We start from the raw sequence: 25,804 nt of genomic DNA on the forward strand, positions 1-25,804 counted from the left end.
CCATGACCAAAACACTTGCTTTTGTTTGGATGGAGACCAATACTTTTGTAATGTTAATGTGCCACACCGTTCATTTTTATATCCATTGCTTCCTAATTCATTCGCAAACCAATCAACCAAAAATTTTGCTATCCAACTTTTGGCACGTCAACCCTAGGATCAAACTAACCACGTTGTTAGATCTTGGATTAGTAGTGCTAATTGAAGGATGTAGATTGCTATTTGTTCTGTTGCCTTGAAAGTCAAGTGGTATAGGGCGGAATGGGAAGAAAGTTCCGTGATCTTTTCATGCTAATCATGTGCTCAATGCCTCCTATATTTAGAGGATTTAGCTTGTTCAACAATCTTCGATGGTTATAAGGGATGATTGTTTTTTATCTCAACCTCAGCATGTTGTGTAAATGATTTCTTTATGATTGATGAATTGTTTGGATTTTTAATTTAGGTTTTTGAGAATAAACACATTTTTTAAATTTTTTAAAACATTCTTTTAATTTTGTAAACTTTTTTCTTAAAATGTGAACAATTTTTAAACACATACTCCTCTGTAAACAAATATAAGAGCGTTTAGCTCACTACTTTAGTGATCTAAACGATCTTATATTTCTTTACGGAGGGAGTACATTTCTTCAAATTATTGAACAATTTTTAAGGAATGCATTTTTGAAGGACCCTGATAAGTGCCAGAAGTCAGGTACGAGCACATGGTAAGTTCGAACGTTTTTTATGGCAAGTTTAGTTTGCGGGGATGACAATTTTAGTTGGCAAGCATGGCACCTTTAGTGCTTCAGTTTATTTTTAACAGAAGTTTACCTTGTATCTCTGTAAATTGCCATCCTTGCGTGATTGAAATTGCCATCGAAAATTTGTGAACATTTCTAAAAACATCAAGGCCGGAGTGCCATGCATGTGACGTGTGGCACTCATCATTTGGGTTTTTAATTGTGAACATTTCTAAAAAGGTTTAGACATATTTTAAAATTTTCCAAACATTTTCTCAATAAACGTGAATATTTGTCAAAAAATGATGAAAACTTTGAAGAAAATGAACATTTTAAAAAGTCAAGAAAAAAGGAAACAAACTGGACCAGAACCTTTTGCAAGGTCCCCCAAACCGGTTAACAACCAGAGAAGAACTATTTTAGAAGGCTGTGAATATCGGAAAAATTGGCCGGCCCAGTTTCAGTCGCTAGCTGCCCGCGATAGCCACAAAAAGAGTACACTACACCTTCTGTGTGAGCCCAACTCTGTTTCTGAAGCCCAAGGAGATAATCAGCAGCGAGTGGTTTGTTCAGCCAGCTAGCTCGCCACCGGGAGGGAGTCCGGCGGCCTATTCGATCGATCCTGCGATATCTCGTTGATACAGGTTTTTTTTTTTGCGAATAATACAGGGTTATCCAAAAAAAAAATCTCGTGGATACAGGTCTTGTCGGTGCACGTGCGGATGTATTGGGTTTCCGGTAGGGCTGATGCGGTTGCATGTATGTCGATCCACCAGGTTGGAGAGGTAGCTATAGCTAGCTACTCGCAAAAAAAAAAGCTACTCGTACAAGACATGGGGTCCGAACGCTCGTGCGCGTCGTTGGTCCGCGACAGGAGACGCGTGCCGCTGGTCCGTCATCGTAGCCATGGCGCTGGAGGACGACGGCTGGTCCAAGGAAGGTTCGACCGATCGATCGCGGAAACCAGCGAAGCATGGACCACTACTAACTAGCAACAGGAGTATGTAGCTGAAGTTGCCAAAGATGCACAGTGCTCGGGCTCCTGTTAAGCGTAATTAACGATGGAGAGAGCACATTGACATCTAGAGTACTGTCAAGCGAGCCTACCGTAGATCGCGACGACACGCGGCCGCGCAACGCACGGCGCACGATCGCCCGTCGACACGCGCGCACACCGCGGCACGAACACGATGCTCGCTCCGGTCGACCTGACCAGACTCGACCAACCGCGCACAGGGCACGCGTCCGGGCTCGGGAGAGAGACACGAGGAGGGAGGATCGCGCGCTCAAAGATGCCGCTCCAAAAGCGAAGCAGCAGAAGTGAGCGTTAAGCACAAGGCTCTGCGCCCGCGCCTGCGCCGCGCGCATCAGAGTCTCCTCCCTCCCTCTCTCCCGTTCCCATCTCAGCCCGCCTCGCCCGCCTCCGCGGCTCTGCTCGCCACCGCAACCCAACGAATCCATTCCAATCGACCCACCGCGTGGAGGCGCTTCTATAGGCGGAGCGGCCAATAAACAAGTCGAGATGGGGACGCCAGCGGCGTGAGAGCGGGCGACGGAGGCGACGATGCGGGCCAGGGAGATGCACCCGCTCTGCTGCCTCGCCGCCGACTTCTGCCCCGGGGGCGGCGGCGCCGCCGAGGAAGACGACGGGGACTGCTCCCCGCCGCCCGCGGACGGAGCGGCGGTGGCGGGGGTGCTGCACAAGTGGACCAACATCGGCAGGGGCTGGCGCCCGCGCTGGTTCGCGATCCGCGGCGGCGTGCTCGCCTACTCGAAGATCCGCCGCCGCGTCGCGGCAGAGGAGGCCACGCCGCAGCCAACCGAGCCCGCCGCGGGCGTTAGGGTGATCGGGGGCGCGGACCGCGGCGCCGGGGAGCGGCCCATCGGATTCGTCCATCTCAAGGTCTCGTCTCATTTCCTTCCCCTCCGTCTCCCGTCCGCTATGCTACCATGATCCCATTGCTTACATAGATAGCTTCCACACAACTAGTACCAGTAGCGACACATCGAGCGGTCCGTTCCTCAGGGCGCAGCGCATTTCATCTGGCGGGCGATTGAACTGTTTTTAGTTTCCCCAGATATTTCGTAGGTCTTTTTTCCTTCTCATCACCAAAACGAGTTGGTATTTCCGCGTCGCCCGGATCGGAACAGTTGAACTGTAAAGCGACCCCGTGCTCCCCGGCGCCCCCCGCGAGCGCGCATCGCCAGCCGCACATCGCCGCGATCTACGGCGGAGATTTTCTTGCAGCCGGGGCTATCTGTCGCTTGTGTCGGATAAAGAGAGAGATGCCTTGCTTGGACTGTAGCTGGCTTTTCGCTAGCCGCGGCGAGGATCGGCTACTAGTGCGGAGTGTGAAACAACAGTGTCTGCATCGGCGTGCTACAGAGGCGACCTTGTCGCCGCCCGCGCTCAGGGGAGGAGGGGCCGACAGCCGACTGGCCGGCCGGCGAGATGCTTTAATTCGCGGCACGCGGGCGCCCGGCTCTCCCAGCTGCATTTTGTTCAAATGGCACGGCACCGGCCCATCTGTATTTCGTACAAATGGCACGGCTGATGGGTTGGCGCCTCGGTTTGTGTCGTATTAGATGGATGTCCGTGAGTTTGCTGGGAACGTGGGGTGGTACGAAGCATCTGTCCATATACCCATTTAAAGGAGCCTTGCCTTTTTTCCTCCCCTGATGAGCGGTCTCTTGGCCTTGGCTGCTGCTTGAGTCAGCGTCCTTTGTGTTAGCCTGTCCTTTGGATGACAACTGATCAAGTTATTATCTATAGATGCAACAGTGTGAAATGATATGGCATTACAGAGCTGGGAGGGTTCAGTAGTCATTTGAGTATATGGATTACTCTTCATTGCTCATTATTGGATTTTACATCCTAGGAGACCGATCAAAATATTGTGTTGGAAGGAACTGAAGTATTTGTTGTCATTGGTCTATACGAACGTGTAATCGCCGCATGAATATGTAGATATCATGGGGCATCACTGTTTTAACTATAATTTGTGTGCCTTGAACACAAGGACTCATACTTTTGGCTTAAAGTGCCAGTCTGGTTGCTAATTTTTGTAATTCTTTTGAACTGTTTGTAGATCTCATCATTTAGCGAAAGTAAATCAGATGACAAACGGTTCTATATCATTACCCCAACCAAGACACTTCAGTTGAGGACAGGTTGTGTTAAGGACCGTGTGGCTTGGATTGAAGCACTTGTTTCAGCGAGAAGTGAATATTCTCTTGGTGGTATTTTACCAAGTGACCGGAATGGTGGATCATTTTCTACAGAAAAGCTAAGAGATCGCTTGCATGCTGAAGGTGTTGGTGCAGAAATTGTTAAAGACTGTGAGCAGATTGTTCATTCGGAATTTTCACAGTATCACGTACAGATGAAACAGCGCTGTGAATCGTATTTAAGCTTTATCGGCAGTCTTCCACGAGAACTTGAGGTAATGCTTCTTGGAACCCTGTGATTAGACCAGACAAATCATGCACTTTTTGGTAGGCTTTCTCTTTTTCTTCAAGCAAATAACGGTGAAGGAACTTGATGGTCATACTCACCAACTTTAGTGATGAATGAACGTTAAGAACCTGCAGAGCCCTCTTTAGAACTATATATATTCAATTGATGTTCTTAGTTGTACCAAAAGATGACTGGATATTTTGCTTCCATGTGATTGTCTTCCTTGTATTCAGCAGCCAACCTTTATCAGTAGCTAAATAGTGCACTTGCTAGCAATATTATCCCAACTTTGGTGTCAAACAGGACCACCATCTCAGCCTTTTGCAATAGATTTAATAGTTTTTGCTAGAAGGCGACACCACCAATGGTTGAAACCCTTTAGAAGTTTTTTTAGCAAAGAGACCCTTTTAGAAGTAAAGATGAAGACACTCGACCTGTTATAAATGACAAGGAAACCCAATTGTGGTCCAAACAGTTCCTCATAGGCACTGGAGCTTTAAAAAATATAGTTAAGGAAGGTGAGTTTTATTTTCTTCAAATTTTTTGTAAAAAAATAGCAAAAAAAGTTTGTTTGGAGTCTGGCCCAGAACTCAAAGAATAAATTGATGGACTGATATCTGGTATTCTAGTATCGTGAAATCATCTGCTGACTTATTGTGTTCTCTCAGGCAGTTAATTCAGAAGATGCAACTATTCGTGGCAATCCACAGTCGCAGTTGTTCAAGCCTGACTTTTCCAGCTCTGGAAAATGTAGTGGTACTTGTTCTTCTTTTCAGTTTTGGTTTTCTCTAACAGTTATGACTAGCCTTAAATAAAAGTTTACTTGTTATTTTTCATGCATAATTTTTCATTACCATGGTATAAACCTTTACTTTGGATTGTTTTCTGTTAGTTTCTCTAAGTACCTGTGTTTTTTCTTGTGCTGTTAGAGCACAGGTGTGAAGGTGCTGATTCGCATTTTTCTTGGACTACTGATGTTAGACTGCTTCTATTATGGATTTTTTCTATTCATTTCTCCAAGCACCTGTGACTTTTCTTGCACTGCATTTTACCTGAACTGCTTCATGGCTGGTGTTTCTGGAGGGATTTTTCCTTAATATAGCTCCATTTGATCACGCAGAGAAAAAATTTCAAGCATAACTATTAGTTTTCCATCATACATAGTTGAGAACGATTACCAGCGGGGCAGTGACTATCGTTGCCCGTTCGACATCAACATTTCAAGACCATGGTAGAAATTCAAGCATAGCTGACTGTTACAACTCATCTATGTTTGTTTGTTGGATTAATCTGAATATGTAAACCATACATCACTACATCTTTATCTGGCGCATTTTCACTGCAAACACTTCTTCCATCTTTAGTTTATTTCTGCTTACTGCCTACTTTTTCTTCTTTGCCATCAGAATACAGCAACACAGAATCTTCTGAAGATGCTGGTAAACAAGAAATAGGGAAAATGTCAGATGAAGATGAGTTTCATTTCTATGATACAAGGCAAAGTTTTAGCGACAGTGTGGCTAGTCCTGACGTGAAAGTGAGATACTTAAATTATGGGAATGAAGCTTGCAAATTTGGTGACTCATTAGCTGCCGACAGGACCAATGAATATCTATTATCGTCTGCGAAGAGGCGCTCCAAGTTGCCTGAACCAGTAGAGAAGGAGAGAAGTGTTAGCCTTTGGTCCATGATCAAAGATAATGTTGGCAAGGATCTTACAAGGGTCTGTCTTCCTGTTTATTTTAACGAGCCTTTGTCGTCTCTTCAGAAGTGCTTTGAAGAGTTGGAGTATTCCTATTTATTGGACCGTGCATACGAATGTGGTTTAAGGGTATGCCTTTCCTGCTTTCTTCTGATCCAAATACTGTTATAAATAAATTAAACATCAGGAAACATTACTTTGCACATGGTTGAATTGCTGTGCATGTATAAATCTGTGTGTAGCACAAACCGAGTAGCATGCACTTTAGCTGTCAAATTTTGCAGATAATGAAGTTATTTTTTATTCCATCAACATTAATATCTAAAATACTACTCCCTCTGTAAACTAATATAAGAGTGTTTAGATCACTAAAATAGTAATCTAAACGCTCTTATATTAGTTTACGGAGGGAGTACATAGTGGTGTTTCATGTGTACTTATCCCAGAATTGTGTTGATAGTAATGTCTTTTGCACATATGTTCAGGGCAACGGTCTGATGAGAATTCTTTATGTTGCTGCCTTTGCTGTCTCTGGATATGCTTCCACAGATAGCCGTCCCTGCAAACCTTTCAATCCACTGTTAGGGGAAACTTATGAAGCTGATTACCCTGAAAAGGGGATACGTTTCTTCTCTGAAAAGGTTAGTCTGGTATACAACACATCTGCATTCTGTCATGCGATCTAGTGCACAGTAACAAGATCAAATTCATTTGTAAAGAAATGATAGCCAGGTGGTACGGAGTGTCTTGAAATGTTGTTTGATTAAAAGCATGGTAGTGACATACATGGATATGATGACAAGCCTATTAAGAGTTTCGTTGCGTTTGATATGGCACTCCATCTTTTAGTTAATTTGTTAGTTTATTCTTGGCACTAGGTTAGTCATCATCCGATGGCCATGGCATGCCATTGTGAAGGAAAAGGTTGGAAATTTTGGGGAGACAGCAATCTAAAGAGTAAATTCTGGGGTCAGTCGATTCAAGTGGATCCTAGTGGCATATTAACCCTAGAGTTTGATGATGGAGAAACTTTCCAGTGGAGCAAGGTACAGATTCTTCATCAAAGGCACTCATACTATTCTAGCTTTCCATGATTACCATTCTCGAAATAATGTTTTGATGATTGCCGATTGCCCGTGCTTTTTAATCTGTGAGTATAGCATACCTATCCTATTCTTCTAGGGAACAGGCCACAGGGCCGAGCTTATTACTGTTCCTATTCTCCATGGGTTGTTTTATGCACCCCAATTTAATTTCTACCTTTAGATATCATGGTTTCATTTATTTCTAGAGAACACTGCCACTATTCACATGAAGCTTGGAGATGGGCAAGAAGAATTGAATATCTTTTTGAATTAATACCTATAACATTTTTCTTTTCCTTGTAAGGTTACAACCACAATTAATAACCTTATCATTGGTCGAGTATATTGCCATCACCATGGCACAATGAGTATTAGTGGAAACAAAAAATATTCATGCAAGCTGATGTTTAAAGAGCAGTCTTTCCTCGAACGTAATCCTCGCCAGGTATGACGAACAATTTCCATGAAACTTCGCCATGTCCCTTTGCTTATGTAGATCGTACTAATATATGTAATTCTATGCAAGGTTCAAGGCTTTGTTAAAGATGCTGATGGCACCAAGGTTGCATCCCTGATGGGCAAGTGGGATGAGAGCATGTATTGCGTTGTTAGTGATGATGCTTCTAAACTGAACTCTCATATTTCACATCAGAGCGCTGGCGCCACCTTGTTGTGGAAGAAAAATGAGCCTCCAGCAGATCCCACTAGATATAACTTGTCATCATTTGCGATTACTTTAAATGAGCTGACTCCAGGGCTTAAGGTAGAGATACAACATGCATTAAATAGCTCGTTATTGTCACCTTTTATTATCTCTGAACCTAAAGAACAAATTTGTCATTTGTTTAGGAGAAGCTTCCACCAACAGATTCAAGACTCAGACCAGACCAGCGACATCTAGAGAATGGGGAGTACGAAAAGGCCAACTCTGAGAAACTGCGCCTCGAGACCAGACAACGAATGGTATAATACCCTAGTTCTTTATACTGTCCTACATTTTCCTTTAACACTACATGTTGCTTACCTTTATTCACATTGCTTGTACATGGCAGCACGTTGAGTTTTTCATAGTTCTTTTTCATATTTGCTTACACTGAAGAAGTACCTGTCTGGTCCTTATCTGCCCTAACTGATGGTTATTTCTTTTTCCTCTTAAACAGGCAAGGAACATGCAGGAGAGTGGCTGGAAGCCAAGATGGTTCCAAAGGGACAGCGAGCATGGAACATACCGCTATGTCGGAGGCTACTGGGAGGCAAGGGAACAGACAAAATGGGTTGGATGCAGTGACATATTTGGCAGTTTCTGCGACAATCCAAAGCCACGGGTGTCCACGCTGTACACCAGCGCGAGTGTCTAAGGAGGCAGTAGTAGGCGTTGTCAGCATATTAATTTTTCAAAGGTACATAATTGATTGGTTCCTCCTTGTTGTCCTTGTTGTCCTATACACATCTATGGTACAAAGAAGAGCTAAGATGTTCTCCTTGTTGTCCTATACACATACACAAACGCTGGGACATTAAGCGCAACCAAATCCCTAATTTGATATACTGGTATACTTTTGCTAACATTGTTGCTAAAATAGTCAATAATATCATTCCCCCCTTGTCTCCGATGAGAATGGGTGACAAGTATGTTTAGCTTACTGGCGAGGAGGCAACATAGTACAAGTTTAAAATATTGTTTACTCCATGAATCAAAGTGATGCTTAGAGTGATGTGTTTTTTGCGTGACATAGTTAAGTGTGTGGCAAGAGATCTCATCTCAATCTTAGTTCTTGGCAGTAATTGGATTGTTGCTGTAACCCCAAGTTGAACTAACCATCATGAGTAGTAACTGATATGGTTTCTCGGTAGAATTGAAGATATTTGGCTGGTGAGCATTTGATTATATGAATGCTCTGATGCTCCTGGATCGTATAGATGGCATGTTCATCTACCTTTAGGGTCTCTTTGATCATACTACATTCTATAGGTACCTAAAGAGTATGATATTCTATAGGGTCTCTTTGATCATACTACATTCTATAGGTACCTAAAAAGCTTCTCAATCATCCTCTTCAACCTCTTAAAAAAATCTTTTGTTTTTCTTTTGATGTTTATCACAAACTCAAATCCCATAGAATCCGAATGGGCATGACATTTCAATCTCGTGTATTTTTCATTTATGTGTTAATACAATCATGCAATCAAAGATGCCAGCATCTACAATGGCTTACGCTTGTATGGGCGCTAATACAGGGGAAAAAACAAAGGATTTTATAAGGCATCCCCTGGCAGTTTTGAGCCGACGATGGGGTTCGAAAAAGGAACCCTAACCAGACACCGGGACTCGATAAACCAACCGCTAATTGGCCAGGAATCTTGCCATGACGCCCATGCTAAGCGTCCGCATTTGTTGCTTAGTAAAATAGACTAATTTTTTCTTAAACATCAGTGCTTATCTCTATCGGAGGGTACCTAATTAAGAAGCATCAAAGTGTAGCAGTTAAACCATAAACAACAAATTAACGCAGCTCATAAACCAAATCTGTGATAGATAACTTTTTGACAGCCACTGCCACAAAGTGGAGCGACACCATGCAATGTTATAGTACAAGCCATAGTAAATCCTGATGGAATATGTTAATAGAAGGGAGAGCTTTGTTTTGGCGCTGCAGCAATAGCAGAAAGAAATAACCTCATTGTTCAAAATTTAGTATTTGACGACCAGGATTCAACATCATGCAGTAGCATAATATTCATCTCTACGACATCCAAAGGAATTTGTATTTGCATACCAAATACGCAACGCCAGTAAATTCTTGCTCCAATTGAAGCGCATAGAAGTTTTTAATGTGCACATCATATTGTTTCTCTTGTTCCACAATCTACAAGTGACATGAATCTAGCTGAAACAACATAATAGGTAGGAGAGGTGCAGATGAGGGGGTAGCAACTAATCTTACTTGTCGTCCTAGTGGAGGAGGTAGAAGCAGTCGAGCTTCTTCGCATCCGGCGACTGTGCCGCCACGTTCGTGACCACCTGCACAACAACGTGCAGAAGGGATAGCCGGTAGGAAAGGTGCTGCCACTGCGTAGAGACTGGGTCGGCGCGGACCACCGGTTCTATTAAGAAGAAGACTGGCTCTATTCCCGTATAACAATTTTGGTGTTCTTTGCTTACTAGTATTTCTTTCCTTGACAACCAAGCCATCATTATAATGTATATTTTCCCCTGTAATTCCACATGCACACAAAGGTGCATATTTTATACCTTTACTTTTTTTCTTTGGGATCAATCTTATTTGCTTGCATCATTGATATCAAAATTACATCTTCCTTAAACCAAGAAGTCATTAGTTTAAAGTGCAAAATTGATGATAGAATTGGACGGTGGGGTACCTTGGATGGAGCATGTGCAAACGATGTTTCAGCAAACTCGCCGGAACAGCGAGATTGAAAGCTTTGGGCGTGGATGCAACCGATGTCTGACGGCATACATGAGGAGTTTGTGGTAGTCAATTGCGGTCATCCCTTGTCCCGCGCCTGTGAAAAAAACCAAGATTTGCACTGGAACTCATGTTGGGTTGCATAATTACAGATTACATGTTTAAGAATCACACAAATCTGATATGACGTGCATACAATACATGCAAAGTTGTACATTTGCTAACACAAAGTGCAAGCCATTGTTTTGGTTTCTGAACATCAGTAGCGAGTTACCCAAGTACCATCATATCACTGGGTGCGTCTGAACCAAATCGTCTTAGGATGCTTATTATGGCTTCAGATGTGGAGGAAACGGTTTGGAATTTTCACTTGGAGAAGATTCTCGTAAACTGGCTCACGCAACTAAACCCTAGATGTGTGGTTTCAGCTTGACACCTTCCCCTACTCTTACCAAGGTTGCTCCTGCCGGCAAGCTCACATTCTTCCTGTTTACGTTGTGTTTGATGTTTGCCCATGGGCTTCAAAGTTGAGGCAGTGGTAGCAAGGTCGATGAGGAGTGAGAACGTGCATGCCGCGTTCACCCCAGCTCCTCCTCGATGGTGCTGCAGGGATCGAGCTATTGCCGACACATGCTCACAGCTAGGAGGCTAGGAGCACAGGAGGCCACGTTGGTGTGAGCGATGCCTAATGTCTTCATGCTGGGGACTGAGGCAACAATGATTAGTCTCTTGTGTACAACACTCAACTTCGATTTGGCGAACCTATGCAGATAGATCCGAAGAAGTCCCTAAGCATACTGCGCTCGTTGCCAGCCACACACCCACCCACTCAGCATCCTCCAAGTACTCCGTTGGGTCACCATCTATGTCGTCACCATGAGGATGATGGCGGGAGAGCGAGAAGGCGAGCCCAGAGGACACCCTTGATGCTTGATGGTAGGGGCGAGCGGGAGGCTCAGGCACTGCAGGGAGCCACCGACCTGGGCGCGCAGTGTGTCGGTGGGGATGGGGGAAGCAGAGCCACAACAAGTGAGCCTGTGTGAGGGTTGGTGCGTTCGGTTGGATCTAATCGGTACAGGCTAAGGAAAAGAAGATAAGCTCCTATTTTGGACATGGACACAAACACAGTCAGTTTTTCCTAGGCTATGCCGTATACGACTTGGACTCACACGGACAAGCGCACGGACGAACCGAAACTGAGGGTTGTTTTCATAAAGGTTATTAGGAGGTCTTCTACAAAAACATGCATGATGGACCGGACCAAGAATATCACCTCCTTCAAGTACTAGCAAAAAGGCTCGTGCGTTGCAATGTGAGAAAATAATTCATAATCTTCAATGGCCATGACCATATTTTGTTGCATCACTGAGATACACTATCACAGTATCACTCTCAATTTTGTGAAATCATGAACATTTTTTAAACTCTTGCACATATTTGAAATCGTGAACATTTTTTAAATCCATAGACACTTTTACAAAATTTCGTTTTTTTTAAATCAAAACATTTTTTGAATTCATGAACATTTATACTATTTGAAATCATTTTTAACTTTTTTGCAGATTTTTAAAACAATTTTATTGAACCGGCGAACATTTGTAGAATCAACGAACATTTTTGAAATTCACAAAATGTTCCAGCAAGTTTTAAAAAATTAACGAACCTGGTGGAACAATATTTGAAATTAACGAACATTTTTTTGATTTAACAAACATTTTTGAAATGCATGATCATTTTTGGAATCAGCGAACATTCTATAAATGAATAAACTATTTTGTAAGTCACGAACAGGTTTTGAATTTCTAGGATATTTTTCCATTCATGAACATTTTTTAAATTGGCAAAATTTTGTTCAAATTCATTAACATCTTTTAATACATGAACTTCTAAAAAATCATGAAATTTTTTATTTCCTGAAAATTTGTTTTCAAATTTCAAATATTTTTTGAATAAGCAAACTTTTTTGACAAAATCAGGACTATTTTCTGAATACATGAACTTTTTATGATTTATTAAACATTTTATTTCAAAATTCTTATTTGTTTCATTTTCGAAAATTTGTTGAAGTCCCAAATTATTTAAAGTAGAGAAAAATGAATACAGAAAAGAAAAGAAAAAAAAAGATAAAAACCAGGCTGCACGAATATGGGCCGGTCCAAACGGATGTATCTAGTACCATGTTAGTGCTAGATACATCCATTTGAGGGACAAGTTGGTTTGCAGAAACTGTTGTATCCACGAGGTATGCTCCCATCCGTGTTCCCACTCAGGGTCTCTCTCCCCTAAGGCGACGACCTAGGGTTTCGCCGTACTCCGGTGCTTGCAGTCGGCTATTATCCCTCCCCCACGGGGGGTTCTCTTGCCGGGTTTCTTCTCGGACTCGGGGCGGATCAAGGAGGGGGGTTCTCTGCGACCCCGCCTGGCTAGTTGCGCGACGCAGTCTGATCTAGGGTTTGGACGAGGAGCCAGATAGGATCTCTGATGGCGGCGGAAACAAGTACTCAGGGAAGGCATGGGAAGGAGACAACGGAGGAACTTCTTGCAAGGCTGAATCTGCAGGAGGAGGAGGATGACGCTTTTGTGTGGGAAGAGGAATTGCCGGACCTGGGAGAGCCGACGAAGTGGCTGGCAATTGCCAGAGTTCATACTACAAGAACTTTCAGCCCTAATGCTCTGTATGGGGACATGCGTACTGCGTGGAACCCGGCGAAATTGGTTGTTTGGAGGAAGATAAAGGAAAACTTATTTACTGCCCAGTTTGGATGTTTGGGGGACTGGAATAAAGCTATGAATGAGGGGCCTTGGTTGTTCAGAGATCAAGCAGTCATCATGGTTGAGTATGATGGTTTCAAAAACCCTGATAGTATCAAGCTGGACAGGCTGGCGGTGTGGGCACAAATCCATCGGCTGCCTGACAAATTCCTGATAGAGCCAATTGTTAGAGGGATGGCATCACGTATTGGAGAAGTGGAGGAAGTGCAACTGAAGTTACCGGCATGGTTATTTGGTGAGTTTGTCAGAGTTAGGGTGAAGATAGATATTAATGCAAAAATCAGAAGGTTCGTAACTGGAAAGAAGGGAGATGAGATGGTAAGATACCAAGTCAAGTATGAGAAACTTCCGATTTTCTGCTATAACTGTGGCGAGTGTGGACATTGGCACGAGGAGTGTGGGGATGGAGTTCACGATTCAACGAAGTTTGAATGGGGAGATTTTGTACTGGCTGAGGGTGTACATTTCAGGCAAGCTGGGAGAGGTGGCTATGGCTTTCAGAGAGGATGAGGTGGCCCAAGGCCTGCGGGAGGAAGAGGCCGGGGAAGAGAGCAATATAATCCAAACCAAAGTTGGCGTTTCAATGCACAACAGAACGAACCTCGCAGACAGGATGGTGGGGCAGTCTCTGAGCCAGCTCCAGGTGATACAGGTACGGCCGAGCCAAGTGAGAAAGTTGAGACACGAGCAACAATGTGCTGGGGGCACCACGGGGAAACAACAAACGACAGTCTACCGATAGTGGTCTGCTACTGGGAGGTGTGCAATCCACAAGAGTGGAAGAAGTGGTAAGCGAGAAATCCTCAGTCCTTGTGGTGAAAGAAAAGCCCACTGGTGTGCCTCCGTTGCCACCCATTTATGTTTCTCCGAGGAAGGAAGTGAAGAGGCCCAAGAAGGGAGACGACAATAAAGGGATTTTGTTCCAGCAACCAGTTACCACAGAGGTGTTGACTAGCAAGGAGACAGGAGGAGAGGAGGATAATTTTGTTGACAATACAGTTTTGGCGGGCTCCTCCGAGGAGCGCCGCCTGTCCCAATGAGTGTTCTATGTTGGAACTGTCATGGTGTGGGTAATCCCATGACAGTTCATGAATTTCGTGCTCTCGCGAAGAAGTTTACCCCGACCGTACTTTGTATAGTTGAAACTCAGATTGATAGGGTACGTGTTGAAAATTTAAAAGGAGAGTTAGGCTACAATAAAGGTTATGCTGTTTCTAGTGATGGTAGAAGTGGAGGTCTAGGGATGTTTTGGAATGATGAAATAAATTTGCAAGTTTCGGGCTACTCAAAATATCATATAGATGCAATGGTGAACAATGCAGGAGCTATTCCTTGGAGGCTAACATGCATTTATGGAGAGGCACAGGTGCAGGAACGATACAAAACTTGGGATAAAATGAGGGAACTAGTGGGGCAATCTGATGCACCGTGGGTTCTCATTGGTGATTTTAATGAAGTATTGCATGCGAGTGAACATGATGGGGTTGGAAGGAGGAGCCAAAACCAGGTTGATCTTTTCAGGGCAGCCATAGACGACTGTGCTTTGATTGATTTAGGTTACACTGGCATTAATTGGACGTTTGAAAAGAAAGTAACAGGAGGTTCTTTCACCAGGGTCAGACTGGACCGAGCGCTTGCATGCGCTGCATGGAGAAGTGCTTTTCCCGAGGCTACAGTTGAACACGTCAATGCTATTGCTTCGGATCACAATCCTATTTTTCTTAGTCTGCATGCAGCTACTGATGACCCAATCATTGCACGTACTTTCAGGTATGAGTTCATGTGGGAGACGCACACAGGGTTGCAGGAAGTGGTGAGAGAATCATGGACTGCGACAGCTGAAGTTGACAGGGGAGATTCGGTGATGGGACTGTCGAATAAACTAAACCTACTGTCAGGATCTCTGCAGGCCTGGGATCGCACAACCTTTGGCAGTGTTCGGAGAGGAATAAAAAAGCTAAAAAGGGAGCTAGATATCCTGAGATCGATTCCAGGCAGGGTAGAACCATCCGAACGTGAGAAGGAGATAAAAAGCGAGCTACTGGAACTTTACAAGAGAGAGGAGTTAATGTGGAAACAAAGAGCTCGCTTGGAGTGGCTCAGAGCTGGCGATAAAAATTCAAAATATTTCCACATGCGGGCAAACCTGAGGCGAGTTAAAAACAGAATAAAATCGTTGATGAAATCAGACGGGAGCAGAACAGAAGACAAATAGGATATGACCAAGGCGTTCTACACAGCTCTATACACTTCTGAAGGTACAGAGAATATGCAAGAGGTTATCAATGCAGTCCCGCGCAAAGTGACACGCCAAATGAATGATGTCCTGAACACTCCCTACAAAGTCGAGGAAGTAAAAACTGCGTTGTTTCAAATGTCACCTCAGAAGGCCCCCGGACCGGATGGTTTTCCTGCACAATTTTTTCAGAAACATTGGGATATTTGTTCTGAGGAGGTGACTAAAGTTGTCCTTAGAATTGTGGAAGGCGTGGAAAGTGCCCGTGAGATCAATAACACGATTTTGGTGTTAATACCAAAGGTAAAAAATCCCACGCTTCTTACACAGTTCCGTCCCATCAGCTTATGCAATGTTTTGTACAAAATAGCATCCAAAGTTATTGCTAATCGCTTGAAGAGTGTGCTGCCAGACATAATCTCTAAGGAGCAATCAGCCTTTGTACCAGGCCGTCTTATTACTGATAACATAATTGCTGCATATGAGTGTTTGCATTTTATGAAGCGGAATAAGGCACAAAAAAACAGGCATTGTGCACTAAAGCTTGACATGATGAAGGCCTATGACAGGGTGGAATGGAGTTATCTGAAGGAAATCATGTTAAAGCTGGGGTTCACGAGCAGATGGGTGAATATTGTCATGGGTATGGTCACCTCAGTCTTGTTCTCAGTTCTTTTTAATGGGGAGAAGTTAGAAGAATTTGAGCCTACTCGTGGAATTCGACAAGGGGATCCTATATCACCTTACCTCTTTTTGCTAGCAGCAGAGGGCCTTTCGTGCCTCTTAAAAACTAGAGTTCAGTCATCTAATCTGGGTGGAATACAAGTGGCTTCATCAGCTCCGCCGGTGAACCATTTGTTGTTTGCAGATGACAGCCTGCTATTTTTTAAAGCAAATGTTGAGGGAGCTGAGGAGGTTTCTCAATTGTTGGAGATATATGCTAGAGCATCTGGCCAGCGAATTAACAAGGATAAGTGTTCACTGTTCTTTAGCAAGGGATGCCCGGAATCCACAAGAACTGATATTAAGACTACCTTGCAAATTCCCAACGAGCAGCTAAATGACAAATATCTTGGCATGCCTTCTGACGTTGGGAGTTCAAAGAATGGTGCCTTCAAGTACCTTAAAGATAGACTATGGAACACGATACAAGGGTGGATGGAGAAACTACTTTCAGCAGCTGGGAAGGAGGTGCTTATTAAATCAGTAGCACAAGCTATTCCGGTGTACTCAATGTCTTGTTTCAAGCTTCCGAGGGGTTTATGCCAACAATTGACTTCAATGATTAATGCCTTTTGGTGGGGAAGTAAACAGGGCAAGAGGAAACCTTATTGGGTGTCATGGGACTCTATGAGCATGCCAAAGTACATGGGGGGGGGGGGGCTGGGCTTCCGCGACTTTGAAATCTTTAACTTGGCGCTTTTGGCAAGACAAGCTTGGAGAGTTTTGGAAAACCCTAGTTCTCTAAGTGCTCGAATCCTTAAAGCGGTGTATTTCCCGGAAGGTGATCTCCTGACTGCCACTATTGGCGGGCATCCCTCCCAGATATGGAGGGGCTTGATAGAGGGACGCGATATCATGAAGATTGGACTAGTCCGGAGGATAGGCAATGGAAATACAAGTCATATTTGGGATATGAATTGGTTACCCAGGAAGGAAAATATGAGGCCCATTGTTGCTTTTAAATCAGATCCCCCGATGATGGTGGCGGAGCTGATTGATCGCGACAATGCTTGCTGGAACACAACTCTACTAGGTGAAGTTTTCCTTGAAGGAAATATGCCCTAGAGGCAATAATAAAGTTATTATTTATTTCCTTATTTCATGATAAATGTTTATTATTCATGCTAGAATTGTATTGATCGGAAACATAATACATGTGTGAATACATAGACAAACAAAGTGTCACTAGTATGCCTCTACTTGACTAGCTCGTTAATCAAAGATGGTTATGTTTCCTAACCATGAACAAAGTGTTGTTATTTGATTAACGAGGTCACATCATTAGTTGAATGATCAGATTGACATGACCCATTCCATTAGCTTAGCACCTGATCGTTTAGTATGTTGCTATTGCTTCCTTCATGACTTATACATGTTCCTATGACTATGAGATTATGCAAATCCCGTTTGCCGGAGGAACACTTTGGGTGCTACCAAACGTCACAACGTAACTGGGTGATTATAAAGGAGCATTACAGGTGTCTCCAAAGGTAGATGTTGGGTTGGCGTATTTCGAGATTAGGATTTGTCACTCCGATTGTCGGAGAGGTATCTCTGGGCCCTCTCGGTAATGCACATCACATAAGCCTTGCAAGCATTGCAACTAATGAGTTAGTTGCGAGATGATGTATTACGAAACGAGTAAAGAGACTTGCCGGTAACGAGATTGAACTAGGTATTGGATACCGACGATCGAATCTTGGGCAAGTAACATACCGATGACAAAGGGAACAACGTATGTTGTTATGCGGTCTGACCGATAAAGATATTTGTAGAATATGTAGGAGCCAATATGGGCATCCAGGTCCCGCTATTGGTTATTGACCGGAGACGTATCTCGGTCATGTCTACATTGTTCTCGAACCGTAGGGTCAGCACGCTTAAGGTTTCGATGACAGTTATATTATGAGTTTATGAGTTTTGATGTACCGAAGGTTGTTCGGAGTCCCGGATGTGATCACGGACATGATGAGGAGTCTCGAAATGGTCGAGACATAAAGATTGATATATTGGAAGCCTATGTTTGGACATCGGAAGTGTTTCGGGTGAAATCAGGATTTTACCGGATTACCGGGAGGTTACCGGAACCCCCCGGGAGTCATATGGGCCTTATTGGGCTTTAGTGGAAAGGTGAAAGGGGCTGCCCATAGTGGGCTGCGCGCCTCCCCCCTCCCCTAGTCCTATTAGGACTAGGAGAGGTGGCCGGCCACCTCTCTCTCTCTTTCCCCCTTGGGAGTCCTATTTGGAATAGGATTGGGGGGGGGGGAGTCCTACTCCCGGTAGGAGTAGGACTCCTCCTGCGCCTCCATAGGGCTGGCCGCACCCCTCCCCCTTGGCTCCTTTATATACGGAGGCAGGGGGCACCTCTAGACACACAAGTTGATCATTGAGATCGTTCCTTAGCCGTGTGCGGTGCCCCCTGCCACCATATTCCACCTCGATCATATCGTTGTAGTGCTTAGGCGAAGCCCTGCGTCGGTAATACATCAAGATCGTCACCACGCTGTCGTGCTGACGGAACTCCTCCCCGAAGCTTTGCTGGATCGGAGCCCGGGGATCGTCATCGAGCTGTACGTGTGCTAAGAACTCGGAGGTGCCGGACTAACGGTGCTTGGATCGGTCGGATTGGGAAGACGTAAGACTACTTCCTCTATGTTGCGTCAACGCTTCCGTAGTCGGTCTGCGTGGGTATGTAGAAAACACTCTCCCCTCTCGTTGCTATGCATCACCATGATCTTGCGTGTGCGTAGGAATTTTTTTGAAATTACTACGAAACCCAACAGTGGCATCCGAGCCTAGGTTTTATGGTTTGATGTTATATGCACGAGTAGAACACAAGTGAGTTGTGGGCGATATAAGTCATACTGCCTACCAGCATGTCATACTTTGGTTCAGCGGTATTGTTGGATGAAGCGGCCCGGACCGACATTACGCGTACGCTTACGCGAGACCGGTTTCCCCGACGTGCTTTGCACATAGGTGACTTGCGGGTGACTGTTTCTCCAACTTTAGTTGAACCGAGTGTGGCTACGCCCGGTCCTTGCGAAGGTTAAAACGGAGTCAAATTGACAAACTATCGTTGTGGTTTTGATGCGTAGGTGAGATTGGTTCTTGCTTAAGCCCATAGCAGCCACGTAAAACTTGCAACAACAAATTAGAGGACGTCTAACTTGTTTTTGCAGGGCATGTTGTGATGTGATATGGTCAAGACGTGATGAGATATAAGTTGTTGTATGAGATGATCATGTTTTGTTGAAGTTATCGGCAACTGGCAAAATCCTTATGGTTGTCTCTATATTGCATAAGATGCAAGCGTCCAATAATTGCTTTACTTTATCGCTATGCGATAAAAATAGTTGCAAGAGCAATTGTTGGCGAGACGACCACGTGACGACACATTGATATAGATCAAGATGATGGAGATCATGGTGTCATGCCGGTGACGATATAGATCATGTCAGTACTTTGGAGATGGAGATCAAAGAAGCAAGATGATGATGGCCATATCATGTCACATATTTTGATTGCATATGATGTTTATCTATTATACATCTTATTTTGCTTAGTTTGACGGTAGCATTATAAGATGACCTCTCACTAAATTATCAAGAAGTGTTCTCCCGGAGTATGCACCGTTGCCAAAGTTCGTCGTGCCCAGACACCACGTGATGATCGGGTGTGATAAGCTCTACGTCCATCTACAACGGGTGCAAGCCAGTTTTGCACACGCAGAATACTCAGGTTAAACTTGACGAGCCTAGCATATGCAGATATGGCCTCGGAACACGGAGACCGAAAGGTCGAGCGTGAATCATATAGTAGATATGATCAACATAATGATGTTCACCATTGAAAACTACTCCATCTCACGTGATGATCGGTTATGGTTTAGTTGATTTGGATCACGTGATCACTTAGAGGATTAGAGGGATGTCTATCTAAGTGGGAGTTCTTAAGTAATATGATTAAATTGAACTTAAATTTATCATGAACTTAGTCCTGGTAGTATTTTGCAAATTATGTTGTAGACCAATAGCTCGCGTTGTTGCTTCCCAGTGTTTATTTTGATATGTTCCTAGAGAAAATTGTGTTGAAAGATGTTAGTAGCAATGATGCGGATTGAATCCGTAATCTGAGGTTTATCCTCATTGCTGCACAGAAGAATTATGTCCTTGATGCACCGCTAGATGACAGACCTATTGCAGGAGCAGATGCAGATGTTATGAACGTTTGGCTAGCTCAATATGATAACTACTTGATAGTTTAGTGCACCATGCTTAATGGCTTAGAATCGGGACTTCAAAGACGTTTTGAACGTCATGGACCATATGAGATGTTCCAGGAGTTGAAGTTAATATTTCAAGCAAATACCCGAGTTGAGAGATATGAAGTCTCCAACAAGTTCTATAGCTAAAAGATGGAGGAGAATCGCTCAACTAGTGAGCATGTGCTCAGATTGTCTGGGTACTACAATCGCTTGAATCAAGTGGGAGTTAATCTTCCAGATAAGATAGTGATTGACAGAATTCTCTAGTCACCATCACCAAGTTAGTAGAACTTCGTGATGAACTATAATATGCAAGGGATGAAAATAATAATTCCCAAGCTCTTCGTGATGCTGAAATCAACGAAGGTAGAAATCAAGAAAAACATCAAGTGTTGATGGTTGACAAGACCACTAGTTTCAAGAAAAGGGCAAAGGGAAGAAGGGGAACTTCAAGAAAAATGACAAGTAAGTTGCTGCTCAAGTGAAGAAGCCCAAGTCTGGTCCTAAGCCTGAGACTAAGTGTTTCTACTACAAAGGGACTGGTCACTGGAAGCGGAACTACCCCAAGTGATTGGCAGATAAGAAGGATGGCAAAGTGAACATAAGTATATTTGATATACATGTTATTGATGTGTACTTTACTAGTGTTTATAGCAACCCCTCAGTATTTGATACTAGTTCAGTTGCTAAGATTAGTAACTCGAAACGGGAGTTGCAGAATAAACAGAGACTAGTTAAGGGTGAAGTGACGATGTGTGTTGGAAGTGGTTCCAAGATTGATATGATCATCATCGCACACTCCCCTATACTTTCGGGATTAGTGTTGAACCTAAATAAGTGTTATTTGGTTTTTGCATTGAGCATGAATATGATTTGATCATGTTTATTGCAATACGGTTATTCATTAAAGTCAGAGAATAATTGTTGTTCTGTTTACATGAATAAAACCTTATATGGTTACACACCCAATGAAAATAGTTCATTGGATCTCGATCTTAATGATACACATATTCATAATATTGAACCCAAAAGATGCGAAGTTAATAATGATAGTGCAACTTATTTGTGGCACTGCCATTTAGGTCATATTGGTGTAAAGCGCATGAAGAAACTCCATGCTGATGGGATTTTGGAATCACTTGATTATGAATCACTTGATGCTTGCGAACCATGCCTCATGGGCAAGATGACTAAGACTCCGTTCTCCGGAGCGAGCAACTGACTTATTGGAAATAATACATACTGATGTATGCGGTCCGATGAGTGTTAAGGCTCACGGCAAGTATCGTTATTTTCTGAACTTCACAGATGATTTGAGTAGATATGGGTATATCTACTTGATGAAACATAAGTCTGAAACACTTGAAAAGTTCAAAGAATTTCAGAGTGAAGTGGAAAATCATCGTGACAAGAAAATAAAGTTTCTACGATCTGATCGCGGAGACAAATATTTGAGTTACGAGTTTGGTCTTCAATTAAAACAATGTGGAATAGTTTTACAAACTCATGCCACATGGAACACCACAACATAATGGTGTGTCTGAACGTCATAACCGTACTTTATTGGATATAGTGCAATCTATGATGTCTCTTACCAATCTACCACTATCGTTTTGGGGTTATGCATTAGAGACAGCTGCATTCACGTTAAATAGGGCACCATCTAAATCCGTTGAGACGACACCGTATGAACTATGGTTTGGCAAGAAACCTAAGCTGTTGTTTCTTAAAGTTTGAGGTTGCAATGCTTATGTGAAAAAGTTTCAACCTGATAAGCTCAAACCCAAATCGGAGAAATGTGTCTTCATAGGATATCCAAAGGAAACTATTGGATACACCTTCTATCATAGATCCGAAGGCAAGACTTTTGTTGCTAAATTCGGAAACTTTCCAGAGAAGGAGTTTCTCTCGAAAGAAGTGAGTGGGAGGAAAGTAGAAAACTTGATAAGGTAATTGTACCTTCTCCCTTATTGGAAAGTAGTTCATCACAGAAATCTGTTCTTGTGACTACTACACCAATTAGTGAGGAAGATAATGATGATGATCATGTAACTTCAGATCAAGTTACTATCGAATCTCGTAGGTAAACCAGAGTGAGATCCGCACCAGAGTGGTACGGTAATCCTGTCCTGGAGGTCATGTTACTTGACCATGACGAACCTATGAACTATGAGGAAGCGATGATGAGCCCAGATTCCGCGAAATGGTTAGAGGCCATGAAATCTGAGATATGATCCATGTATGAGAACAAAGTTTGGACTTTGGTTGACTTGCCCGATGATCGGCAAGCAATTGAGAATAAATGGATCTTCAAGAGGAAGACGGACGCTGATAGTAGTGTTACTATCTACAAAGCTAGAATTGTCGCAAAAGGTTTTCGACAAGTTCAAAGTGTTGACTATGATGAGAGCTTCTCACTCGTATCTATGCTTGAGTCTTTCCGAATCATGTTAGTAATTGCCGCATTTTATGAAATCTGGCAAATGGATAAACAAAACTGCATTCTTTAATGGATTTATTAAAGAAGAGTTGTATATGATGCAACCAGAAGGTTTTGTCAATCCGAAAGGTGCTAAGAAAATGTGCAAGCTCCAGCGATCCATCTATGGACTGGTGCAAGCATCTCGGAGTTGGAATATACATTTTGATAAGTTGATCAAAGCATATAGTTTTATACAGACTTGCGGTGAAGCCTGTATTTACAAGAAAGTGAGTGGGAGCACTACAGCATTTCTGATAAGTATATGTGTATGACATATTGTTGATCGGAAATAATGTAGAATTATTCTGTAAAGCATAAAGGAGTGTTTGAAAGGAGTTTTTTCAAAGAAAGACCTCGGTGAAGCTGCTTACATATTGAGTATCAAGATCTATAGAGATAGATCAAGACACTTGATAAGTTTTTTCAATGAGTACATACCTTGACAAGATTTTGAAGTAGTTCAAAATGGAAAAGTCAAAGAAAAGGTTTCTTGCCTGTGTTACAAGGTGTGAAGTTGAGTAAGACTCAAAGCCCGACCACGGCAGAAGATAGAAAGAGAATGAAAGTCATTCCCTATGCCTCAGTCATAGGTTCTATAAAATATGCCATGCTGTATACCAGATCTATTGTATGCCCTACCACTGAGTTTGGCAAGGGAGTACGATAGTGATCTAGGAGTAGATCACTGGACAACGGTCAAAATTATCCTTAGTGGAATAAGGATATGTTTCTCGATTATGGAAGTGAAAAAGGTTCGTCGTAAAGGGTTACGCCGATGCAAGTTTGACACTAATCTAGATGACTCTAAGTCTCGGTCTAGATACATATTGAAAGTGGGAGCAATTAGCTAGAGTAGCTCCATGCAGAGCATTGTTGACATAGAAATTTGCAAAATACATGCGGATCTGAATGTGGCAGACCCGTTGACTAAGATTCTCTCACAAGCAAAACATGATCACACCTTAGTACTCCTTGGGTGTTAATCACATAGCGATGTGAACTAGATTACTGAATCTAGTAAACCCTTTGGGTGTTGGTCACATGGCGATGTGAACTATGGGTGTTAATCACATGATGATGTGAACTATCGATGTTAATCACATGGTGATGTGATCTAGATTATTGACGCTAGTGCAAGTGGGAGACTGAAGGAAATATGCCCTAGAGGCAATAATAAAGTTATTATTTATTTCCTTATTTCATGATAAATGTTTATTATTCATGCTAGAATTGTATTAATCGGAAACATAATACATCTGTGAATACATAGACAAACAGAGTGTCACTAGTATGCCTCTACTTGACTAGCTCGTTAATCAAAGATGGTTATGTTTCCTAACCATGAACAAAGTGTTGTTATTTGATTAACGAGGTCACATCATTAGTTGAATGATCTGATTGACATGATCCATTCCATTAGCTTAGCACCCGATCGTTTAGTATGTTGCTATTGCTTCCTTCATGACTTATACATGTTCCTATGACTATGAGATTATGCAACTCCCGTTTGCCGGAGGAACACTTTGGGTGCTACCAAACGTCACAACGTAACTGGGTGATTATAAAGGAGCATTACAGGTGTCTCCAAAGGTAGATGTTGGGTTGGCATATTTCGAGATTAGGATTTGTCACTCCGATTATCGGAGAGGTATCTCTGGGCCCTCTCAATAATGCACATCACATAAGCCTTGCAAGCATTGCAAGTAATGAGTTAGTTGCGAGATGATGTATTACGGAACGAGTAAAGAGACTTGCCGGTAACGAGATTGAACTAGGTATTGGATACCGACGATCGAATCTCGGGCAAGTAACGTACCGATGACGAAGGGAACAACGTATGTTGTTATGCTGTCTGACCGATAAAGATCTTCGTAGAATATGTAGGAGCCAATATGGGCATCCAGGTCCCGCTATTGGTTATTGACCGGAGACGTATCTCGGTCATGTCTACATTGTTCTCGAACCGTAGGGTCAGCACGCTTAAGGTTTCGATGACAGTTATATTATGAGTTTATGAGTTTTGATGTACCGAAGGTTGTTTGGAGTCCCGGATGTGATCACGGACATGACGAGGAGTCTCGAAATGGTCGAGACATAAAGATTGATATATTGGAAGCCTATGTTTGGACATCGAAAGTGTTCCGGGTGAAATCAGGATTTTACCGGATTACCGGGAGGTTACCGGAACCCCCCGGGAGTCATATGGGCCTTATTGGGATTTAGTGGAAAGGTGAAAGGGGCTGCCCATAGTGGGCTGCGTGCCTCCCCCCTCCCCTAGTCCTATTAGGACTAGGAGAGGTGGCCGGCCACCTCTCTCTCTCTTTCCCCCTTGGGAGTCCTATTTGGAATAGGATTGGGGGGGGGGGAGTCCTACTCCCGGTAGGAGTAGGACTCCTCCTGCGCCTCCATAGGGCTGGCCGCACCCCTCCCCCTTGGCTCCTTTATATACGGAGGCAGGGGGCACCTCTAGACACACAAGTTGATCATTGAGATCGTTCCTTAGCCGTGTGCGGTGCCCCCTGCCACCATATTCCACCTCGATCATATCGTTGTAGTGCTTAGGCGAGGCCCTGCGTCGGTAATACATCAAGATCGTCACCATGCCGTCGTGCTGACGGAACTCCTCCCCGAAGCTTTGCTGGGTCGGAGCCCGGGGATCGTCATCGAGTTGTACGTGTGCTAAGAACTCGGAGGTGCCGGAGTAACGGTGCTTGGATCGGTCGGATTGGGAAGACGTACGACTACTTCCTCTATGTTGCGTCAACGCTTCCGCAGTCGGTCTACGTGGGTACGTAGACAACACTCTCCCCTCTCGTTGCTATGCATCACCATGATCTTGCGTGTGCGTAGGAATTTTTTTGAAATTACTACGAAACCCAACATTCCTCCCATATGATATAGCAGCCATTCTGAAGATACCAATCTATACA

General features: G+C 43.4%; 1 protein-coding gene across 1 annotated transcript; it reads left to right on the forward strand.

Annotated features, from left to right (window-relative positions):
• The first annotated feature begins 1,992 nt into the window (after positions 1-1,992).
• On the forward strand, positions 1,993-8,579 carry LOC123051797 (oxysterol-binding protein-related protein 1B). The gene is made up of 10 exons (XM_044474779.1): positions 1,993-2,625; positions 3,812-4,165; positions 4,848-4,935; positions 5,586-6,010; positions 6,367-6,522; positions 6,760-6,927; positions 7,271-7,411; positions 7,493-7,729; positions 7,816-7,929; positions 8,127-8,579. Exons 1-10 carry the CDS (start codon positions 2,287-2,289, stop codon positions 8,322-8,324), a joined length of 2,220 nt encoding a protein of 739 aa, XP_044330714.1. The 5' UTR covers positions 1,993-2,286; the 3' UTR covers positions 8,325-8,579.
• The last annotated feature ends 17,225 nt before the right edge of the window (positions 8,580-25,804 follow it).

The sequence above is a fragment of the Triticum aestivum genome, chromosome 1A (genome assembly GCF_018294505.1).
Source record: "Triticum aestivum cultivar Chinese Spring chromosome 1A, IWGSC CS RefSeq v2.1, whole genome shotgun sequence".
NCBI lineage: Eukaryota > Viridiplantae > Streptophyta > Magnoliopsida > Poales > Poaceae > Triticum > Triticum aestivum.

Bases quoted from the DNA above. Each gene is read 5' to 3' on its own strand.
- LOC123051797 (XM_044474779.1), top strand. From the start codon at position 2,287: ATGCGGGCCAGGGAGATGCACCCGCTCTGCTGCCTCGCCGCCGACTTC. The intron at 2,626-3,811 runs GTCTCGTCTCAT...AACTGTTTGTAG, and splicing joins TCGGATTCGTCCATCTCAAG to ATCTCATCATTTAGCGAAAG. The intron at 4,936-5,585 runs GTACTTGTTCTT...CTTTGCCATCAG, and splicing joins CAGCTCTGGAAAATGTAGTG to AATACAGCAACACAGAATCT.